Below are 9,510 nucleotides of genomic sequence, written 5' to 3'. Positions count from 1 at the left end.
ACCAACATGAGTGAGCCTCAGCTACACTCACATAGGATGCCAGCGGATAAAAATGAGGTGCCTCGAAATGCGTGCACATGGGCACGCAAACCGAGGCGATGACATACGCAATGCAAATGACATGAAAACATGATATGGACTTATACCAACATGAGTGAGCCTCAGCCACACTCACATAGGATGCCGGCGGATAAAAATGAGGTGCCTCAAAATGCGTGCACACGGGCACACAAACCGAGGCGATGACATACGCAATGCAAATGACATGAAAACATGATATGGACTTATACCAACATGAGTGAGCCTCAGCCACACTCACATAGGATGCCGACGGATAAAAATGAGGTGCCTCGAAATGCGTGCACACGGGCACGCAAACAGAGGCGATGACATACGCAATGCAAATGACATGAAAACATGATATGGACTTATACCAACATGAGTGAGCCTCAGCCACACTCACATAGGATGCCGGCGGATAAAAATGAGGTGCCTCGAAATGCGTGCACACAGGCACGCAAACCGAGGCGATGACATACGCAATGCAAATGACATGAAAACATGATATGGACTTATACCAACATGAGTGAGCCTCAGCCACACTCACATAGGATGCCGGCGGATAAAAATGAGGTGCCTCGAAATGCGTGCACACAGGCACGCAAACCGAGGCGATGACATACGCAATGCAAATGACATGAAAACATGATATGGACTTATACCAACATGAGTGAGCCTCAGCCACACTCACATAGGATGCCGGCGGATAAAAATGAGGTGCCTCGAAATGCGTGCACACGGGCACGCAAACCGAGGCGATAACATACGCAATGCAAATGACATGAAAACATGATATGGACTTATACCAACATGAGTGAGCCTCAGCCACACTCACATAGGATGCCGGCGGATAAAAATGAGGTGCCTCAAAATGCGTGCACACGGGCACGCAAACCGAGGCGATGACAGAATGTGATGTAAATGACATGAAATGGATAGCAATCATTCTAATGGAATTTTAGCACCAAAATATGGGGGAAAACAGTCCCGAAATGAGGCGAAATGACATGAAATGCATGGAATTGTCCCGAAATGCGAATTTAGGCACCCGAAATGGCCTATAGCTATGCCAAACATGCACAACATGGACATGCAATGCAAAGACAGAAGCTAGATAGTCCCAAAAAAGGCACTTTCACAGTTATAAACATGTCCAAACAGCAAGCATAGGTATGGCAAAAATGGCATGCAAGAATAGGGGCCAAGAGAGGGGTAATGAAGCAAGTGATATAAGCAAAACCCAAACTGAAAAATTTCCTTCTACAACATTGAAGAGGGACCAAAAATATGGACATTTACAGTATATGGCAGCCTCAAAATCAGTATACAAACATGGTAGAAATGTGATGCAAAATGAGGCTCAAAAGTGGCTATAACATGAGGTATGCAAAATAATCACCAAACAGCCAAAGACCCTTAATAAAACATGTAGAATGGGCCAAAATAAGACTATTTCCAGAACTGTAAAATGGCCAAAAACAAAAGCATGGTAGGCTAACATTGCATGCAAGAATGGGGAATAAAAGAGGAGTATAACATGAAGTGGCATAAGGAGGTCCCAAACCATGAAAGGACCTAAATGAAGGATGAATAATGGACCAAAATAAGCACCTTTTCAGAACTGTAAAATGGCCAAAAACAAAAGTATGGTAGGCTGCCATTGCATGCAAGAATGGGGAATAAAAGAGGAGTATAAAGGTAGGTACAACATGGAAGTCCCAAATGGTGTTGAGCCCTTCTTCAATGTTGAAGAGGGGCTCAAAATAAGCCTAATATCAGTTTACAACATGCTCAAAATCAGATTTCTCATGGGCCAAAAATAGCATGCAAAATTATGACATATAAGAGGATCAATGAAGCAAGTGCATCATGGAGGGCTCAAACAGGGTTGAGCCCTTAATGAAAAGTGAAAATAAGCTCAAAAGAGGGTCCCTTTCAGTTAGGGCCGGAGCTTGAAACAAAAAGCAAGTGGGGCTTACAAATGGATCAAGAAAAAAGGGTCAAAGTGAAGAAATGTTACTCACCCTTGAAGACTAGGACTTTTGTTGCTTCTTGGATCAATTTGCAGCTCCTTTGGCCTTTGAGAAGCCTTCCTTGTTGCTGGAAATGAGGTGGTGGTGGTAGAGCTTGGTGGTGTAGAAGAAATGGTGCTTAGGGACTTAGAGATTTTTGAAGAAATGAGAGGTATAGAGATAGAGTTGTGTATGGAGGCTTGAAGAACAATTTTTCTAACCCTTGTAAGTGAAGCCACCAGCTGGTTATAAGGGTCCAAAAGGGGGTGTAAAGGTGGGGGAAAAAGAGACAAACTTTCCCCCACAAAATATCCCCCGGATAAAGATCTTTTCTGGGGGATAAAGCTCCACAGCTGTAAAGTGCACATTGCCAAGATCTCGGCCGGCCTGTTACTTTTGCTCCAGGTGGCTGGCCGGCCACACCCCCTAGCCGGCCGGCTAGGGGTCAAAAGGGTCAATCAGATTTTCTGGCCGGCCACCAACTGGTAGTGTCCTCCTATGTGTGTACAACACAACCCTGTGGTTAAAAGTCCAAGAAAGTGGGTCCAAGGGGTTCAACATTAGCTCGGAAAGAGGGGTTCAAAAGGGTCAGGTGGAATTACTGGCCGGCCACCAACTTTTAGGGTCCTCCCATGTGTGTACATCACAAATATGTGGTTCAAAGTTCGAGAAAAAGGGTCCAAAGGGTTCAACATTAGCCCGGAAGGAGGGGGTCAAAAGGGTCAAGTAGCATTAATGGCCGGCCACCAACTTTTAGGATCCTCCCATGTGTGTACATCACAAATATGTGGTTCAAAGTTCGAGAAAATGGGCCCAAGGTGTTCAACATTAGCCCGGAAGTGCGAAAAACGGGCGCCGGAGGGCGTCGGAGGATGTATAGCTGGTTGCCGCAACAATTGCTGGCCTCCCGCCCTTCAGTGACCTCCCCGGTGATAAAACAGAGGTACCTGCCAAAAATGAACGAAAACCGTTGCAAAACGAATGCTCGGGGACCAAAACGCGCAGTTCGAGGTCCCGAAAATGGGCTGTTAAGCACCGAAAGTGGCGTTCGGCCACGAAGTGGGTTTCTCAGGCCCCAGTGTCCCTCAAAAGGGAGAAAATAGGAAGTATGCCAAAAATTAGAGCAATAGGAGATGGTTAAGCGGTCCTGAACCGAGGCACACGGCCTACAGTCCCGAAAAACCGGAAACCGGACTCCGAAATGGGAAAAATGGCCTACGGCCACCAAATGTAGCCTACGGCCACTGAGAGATGGTCTACAGGACCTCTCCCTCTCCTCAGGAAAAGAAACAAAGAAAACCGAGTCTGGTTCGCAAACCGAGACAAGGCCCAAAAGAGGGTTCGGAAGTCCGGAGGCAGGGCTCACGGCCGCAACTCTGAAACTTCTGAACAAGCACATTATGCAACATCACCAAGTGCTCAGTCGGTGACGTCTGAGTCTTAAGGTCGGTCAAAAATGGGGTGTCTACAGTTGCCCCTCTTTGACAGAACTCGAAAGTCATAAGTGACGGGAGTGAATGTCAAAGCCCAGAGACGACCCATTTTTGACAAGGCCGAAGACTTAGACAAACATACAAGATAAACAGAAATGCGCCCGCAGGCAGGGGGCAAAATGCAAAGGATATGCAAAGAGCCGGAGGTGACCCAATGATCATGCAAATGCAGCAAGCTGTAATGAAGTAAGTATTCGCAAATAGACGCAACAGTTTTAAGCAAGAATGCAAAGCAACAACTACATTTCATGCAGTTAAGAATGCGGAGGATTATTCAATCCCCGCCACGTCTCACACGGAGAAGACGATACCTGCGCGATTCGTCTGGTCGCACCAGCCTCAATTGAACCGTACATACAATATCGTGCCTGCAAAACAGAGAAATTCAACGAGGACATTATGCTACCAACATATATCCAATGTGATTCTGAAAGTTCGACACACGCAGTGCCGGTGAGTGAATGCATCGCAATGCGAGAGTGGAACATGCGTGACAACGTATGCTCAGACATAGAGGCATGCCAATATCAAGAAATGTGTACGTTAATGCAGGTATGCTCATGAGAATGCAAGTTATGTGCATGATAGTACAAAATGAGCATGAATCAGGGTGTTCATTTGTCATGAAATAACGAGTACAGAAACGCGCGTTTCGGCGAAGACGACTCGATCACGGCCTCCGATCCGCTTCCCGGAAAGGCTACAACTCATTCAAAAAGGATATACTTCGATTTCGATGAATGATGATGAGACATATGTCAGAACTTGAAGCTGAAGTCCCGGCGGAGCTATTTCGCGACCGGAAGTGTACTTTTCTTGAACTTTTTCAGGTCCTGGGAACTCCGATCTTCCTCAAAATTTGCAGGGAGCTAGGTGAGCCTGTGAGGAACATGGCCGGCCGGTTATAGGGAAAGGGGGAGGTGGCCAACCGGTTTCCCATAAAGCTAATAGCTGGCCGGCCAGTTATCCAAAAAGCAGATAGCTGGCCGGCTAGAAAAGGGGGCCGGCCGGCCATATGCCCAGATCCGGGGGCATTTTGGTATTTTCACCTCCTTTTTGATGCTTCTTCAATCCAAGACTTGGGGCCTATATAAGGCAGCCGAGACCTCTTCTTTTCTTGCCTCCCACAACATTTTCTTCTCCAGATCTGAGTTTCACATGTGTTTTCCAACGCCCCGTGCAAATTGTTTCCGCAAAAACATTCAGTTTCAAGCACTTTGAAGCGATTAAATTCCGGCTTCGGAGCTTCTTTTCGCATTTTTGCCACTTGAGGTAAGTTTGTCTCAATATTTGGAATATTTTCTCGGGAGTTGACTTTTGTTGACTTTTTCCAATTTTGGCTCATTTTGTTCGTTTTTGCTCCCTTTGCAGATCTTCTGAAAATGGCGGGTAATTCTCCCCACGGCGGAGGTTTTCCAGGTGCCGGAGATGATTTTGATCCCATGACTATACTCCCGAGGACCTGACCTTTTATTCCCGGGAGGTACCGTCCGCCAGCACATGTCCTCCCTCGTGCTGTCTTCCGTCACTTTACTAGCTTTGACGAGCGAGCACCCGGGGATCTGCTTCTCCGAGAGCCGGAGCATCACCTCTCTCATGAGGCCCGAGAGGTATTTACTTCATTTTCTGTATCTTTCCTACATTTCGCACCTTTGCCATGCTTGAACACGCAGTTTAGCTTATGACATAGTACTTTGCTTGCGTCCTGAACATGTAGTTTCAACACTCGAATTTCTGAACACTCGGCTCATTAATTAATTGCGAACACACAGCCCACATTAGAACACACGGCTCAAACACTGATTTGTCGAACACACAGCCCGAATTCGAAAGTGAACACACAGCCCACACTTTAAATTTTCTGAACACGTAGCCCAGATTAGATAGTGAACACGCAGCCCACACTAGTTGAAATTTGAACACGCAGCCCAAACTTTAAATTCCCTGAACAAGCAGCCCAGATTAGATAGTGAACGCGCAGCCCACACTGATTGAAAGTTGAACACGCAGCCCAAACTTCAGATTTTCTGAACACGCAGCCCAGATTAGATAGTGAACACGCAGCCCACACTAGTTGAAATTTGAACACGCAGCCCAAACTTTAAATTCCCTGAACAAGCAGCCCAGATTAGATAGTGAACACGCAGCCCACACTAGTTGAAAGTTGAACACGCAGCCCAAACTTCAGATTTTCTGAACACGCAGCCCAGATTAATTAGTGAACACGCAGCCCACACTGATAGAAAGTTGAACACGCAGCCCAAACTTTAAATTTTCTGAACACGCAGCCCAGTTAAATAGTGAACACGCAGCCCACACTGATAGAAAGTTGAACACGCAGCCCAAACTTTAAATTTTCTGAACACGCAGCCCAGTTAAATAGTGAACACGCAGCCCACACTGATAGAAAGTTGAACACGCAGCCCAAACTTTAAATTTTCTGAACACGCAGCCCAGTTAAATAGTGAACACGCAGCCCACACTGATAGAAAGTTGAACACGCAGCCCATTTCATCTCATTGGAACACAGCCTATTTCATCTCATTGGAACACAGCCCAGTTCATTTCATCGGCACACAGCCCATTCATTTCATCGGCACACAGCCCATTCATTTCATTATTGACGCATGTATTCATTCTGAATGCAGGTTGGTTCCCGCAGTGTGCGGGGGTATGGTTCCACCATCGCGCGGGACTGGTACGCCGAGCTCCCGGAGGGTGTCCGAGACTTGGTAGATTTGGCAGGATTCGGGCCCTTCTACGTCGGGTTGTCGCGTTGTCCTGCCAGGAGGACACTGATGGCAGCCTTGGTAGAGAGATGGTGGGACACCACCAACTCCTTTCATTTCTCTGCTACCGGGGATATGACCATGACCCCTTTTGACTTCGCTGTGTTGACTGGCTTAGACATAGGAGGTTGGTCCATCCCTTATGATGAGGATATGGGCGAGTGGGAGGCCGCCTGGATGTATTTATTGGGGGCTCGCCCGCCTGTTGACAGGGTTTCCGGGAGAGTCCAATACACTTGGTTCTCTTCCCACTTCCGGCGGGCGGAGATGGTGCCTGAGACTCCCGAGGAGACAGAGCAGTACGCCCGTGGTTTCCTTATGTTCCTCTTCGGGACTACCCTGTTCGCCGACAGAGGGAACACAGTTGGGTTATATCTGCTGAGCGCTCTGGTTGACCTATCACAGGTCCATCGATATGACTGGGGTGGCGCCGGTCTGGCTACCCTTTATTTTTACATGAGCGCGACCTCCCGCGGGCGGGGCGATTTACTTGGCGGCTACTGGAGAGCCTGGGAGGTACTTTTCTGTCCCCTTGATTTACATTTCTGCTTTTCATCATTTGTACATTGCACACACAGCGCACTTTTACAGTCTGTATTTTGTTCTCAGCATTTCGTACTTACATTCTGCACTGCTTTTCTCAGCTATGGGTCTATGTATACTTCCCATCATTAGCCCCAGAGCTGGAGGTGGTAGGGATTCCTATGACCCCATATTCATTGGTGTTCGAGGGCCCGCACCGGCCGAGACCTCGAGAGACCCTCCTTAACCTGCGACAGTACTTTGACACTGTGCGACATTCAGAGGTACCTCAGAACTTTTAGTTCCTTTCTTTCTCATCTTTGATTTGCTCTGTATATTCTCGACTTCTGATTGGTTTATGCATTTATCATCCGCAGATCACATGGCAGCCCTGGGTGCCCCTGGGTGATGGTCTCCGACTTCAGTATACCGGAGGGTCAGACATCTCCCAGTACAGGGTCCTGCTCGAAGGGCCGGTTGGCAGGGTATGGTTCCTGGGGGAACGCTTTCTGCGCCAGGTATGAGGGTATCTTTCTCAGGATCCTCCCGCAGTACCCCCAGCCAGTATGCGGACTGCTGACAGGCTCTCTTACTCGGAGGTAGTCGGCGCCATGCTGGGTAGTGATGCTTTACTACACATTGAGGAGGGGGACTACGCCACTTACCGTCACATATATTTGATGCCTCCATTGACGGGAGCTCATATCCCGATGATGAGGCCTGCCGGTATGTCATCCTCCGGCCAGGCTCAGGCTCGGACTGCAGATGCCCCTTCTACTAGCAGGGCTGGTACATCTAGAGGTGGGAGTAGACCGGTTCCTCCGATTCCGTCGACTTATCCTCATCCTGGATGGCCAGATATGCCAACTGAGTTGATGGCGTGGCAGTATGGGGCTATCTCTCCGACCCCGATCCCACTAGAGCCTCCGATGCCCAGTGATCGATACGCTATTGATCCTGACTCACCGCTGGTATGCTCCACTATTTTTCATTCATCATTCAGATGTTTAGACATTCTTTTGTTCACTGATGATTATGAACTCATTTTTGCAGCCACCGCGAGGGTACATGGAGGAGGTGGTTGGACTGGTGGCCACACTCGAGGGCATGGTCCTGCGTAGGGAGGCACAGTTGTCTGTTGCGGGCATTCAGGTACCCTTCAGTTTTCTGGCATTTATCGTACTTCTGATGACATGCTGATTTCTACTGCATCGATAGACTACTTGTGTAGAGCATATCTGACACACACCCCACTTGTACACTGTATTTACATGCACTCACTTCACGTAGCCTTTGCTTGTATCTGCATCTGATGTATACATTCAAACTGATGTATTTGAATTGAACTCTTTGTTTTCAGATGCCTTCATGGTCCGGTCAGCCGCAGGCCAGGCCACCTGGGCCTCCTTGGGGAGCTGGGCCATCTGGGCCTTTTCAGGGGGCGGGGTCATCTCGGCCTTCCCGAGGAGCCGGGCCATCTAGGCCTTTTCGAGCAGCTCGAGGAGGGCCTGTCCGCAGACGCAGGGCTCACGTTGTGGAGGCGGAGCCTGCTGAGGAGGAGGAGGATGCTGAGGAGGAGGAGGAGGCTACCGATCGTCAGTCAGAGACATCTACTGAGGAGGGGGGCTCCGGTTTTGGCTCGGGGAATAGAGGCGAGGCTGAGGGGGATCCTGAGGATGACAGCTCCGACTCAGATGATGATGATGGTGCGGAGATTGTCCCGCAGAAGAGGATGAGGAGTGCTTCTCGTTCCCGCTCCCGAGGACTTTGATGCTGTTGTTTCCTGCTTTATTTTTCTTTTTGCTAGTAGTTTGTAGCACTTTGCACATTGTTAGGCAGTTTTATTTTTTGTAAAACTTGTACCTTTGTTTGTTGTAAAGCATGATGAAATGAAATAGCTTTTGAAAAGGTGTTTGTATTTTAAACTTTTAGCACATCATTTTATTTTGCACAAAAATGAAATTGAATGGTAATGTGCATTGTGTAATCACCAAGTCAGGTAGTGAACCGACGCAACAAACTAAGCAACTCAACTTACTAAGATATAACAGAATCTTTAGCAAGTTTACAACTCGATAAACAAAATGCAACAACGCAAATAAACAAGACTTTAAAAAAAAGATTGCTTGAACAGAGCGCAATGACTCAAAAACACGAAACACGTCCGCTCGACAAACAACTCGATAAGCAAAACAACAACTCGATAATCAAAACAACAACTCGATAAACAAAACGATAACAGAGTGTACTTCTGACAATCTGGGCATCGGAACGCATCCGAAACGGAGGGAGATGAAGGCCTTTGACTCTCCCGTTGCATGGAAATGCTTGGAACTTTCCCTCGAAGAGTAAAACAGGGCCAAGGGGATACACTGCAGCATTGCCGGCCATCCCTGGGAGCCGGCCGGCCATTTTTGTGGAGAGAGACAGCTGACCGGCCAGTTTCTGAAAAAGTAAATGGCTGGCCAGCCAGAAAAGGTGGCCGGCCGGCCACTTAGTCCCGCAGCCACCAGATTTATGACACGTGTCCCCGTGATTAGTGTTTTTCCTTCTATAAAAGCCTCAACTTCGGGAACATTCATTTCATCTTAGTTTCAGACAAAGATGGAGGTGTTTCTCGCAGAAAATATGACA

General features: G+C 47.9%; 1 protein-coding gene across 1 annotated transcript; it reads left to right on the top strand.

Moving 5' to 3' along the window:
• Window positions 1–6,620: 6,620 nt before the first annotated feature.
• On the top strand, window positions 6,621–8,784 carry LOC145807741 (uncharacterized). The gene is made up of 4 exons (XM_082906489.1): window positions 6,621–7,160; window positions 7,254–7,847; window positions 7,930–8,028; window positions 8,237–8,784. Exons 2-4 carry the CDS (start codon window positions 7,443–7,445, stop codon window positions 8,645–8,647), a joined length of 915 nt encoding a protein of 304 aa, XP_082762615.1. The 5' UTR covers window positions 6,621–7,160; window positions 7,254–7,442; the 3' UTR covers window positions 8,648–8,784.
• Window positions 8,785–9,510: the final 726 nt, after the last annotated feature.

Source organism: Camellia sinensis, chromosome 14 (genome assembly GCF_055761805.1).
Source record: "Camellia sinensis isolate YWXY chromosome 14, ASM5576180v1, whole genome shotgun sequence".
NCBI classification, from domain to species: Eukaryota; Viridiplantae; Streptophyta; class Magnoliopsida; order Ericales; family Theaceae; genus Camellia; species Camellia sinensis.
Note: the sequence above shows the minus strand (reverse complement) of the source record. Positions and strands in the feature narration are given on the sequence as shown.

What these genes read in the sequence shown, in the direction of transcription:
- LOC145807741 (XM_082906489.1), top strand. Translation starts at nt 7,443, where the DNA reads ATGCGGACTGCTGACAGGCTCTCTTACTCGGAGGTAGTCGGCGCCATG. An exon ending in TTGATCCTGACTCACCGCTG is followed by an intron (nt 7,848 to 7,929) that starts GTATGCTCCACT and finishes TCATTTTTGCAG; the next exon opens with CCACCGCGAGGGTACATGGA. An exon ending in TGTCTGTTGCGGGCATTCAG is followed by an intron (nt 8,029 to 8,236) that starts GTACCCTTCAGT and finishes CTTTGTTTTCAG; the next exon opens with ATGCCTTCATGGTCCGGTCA.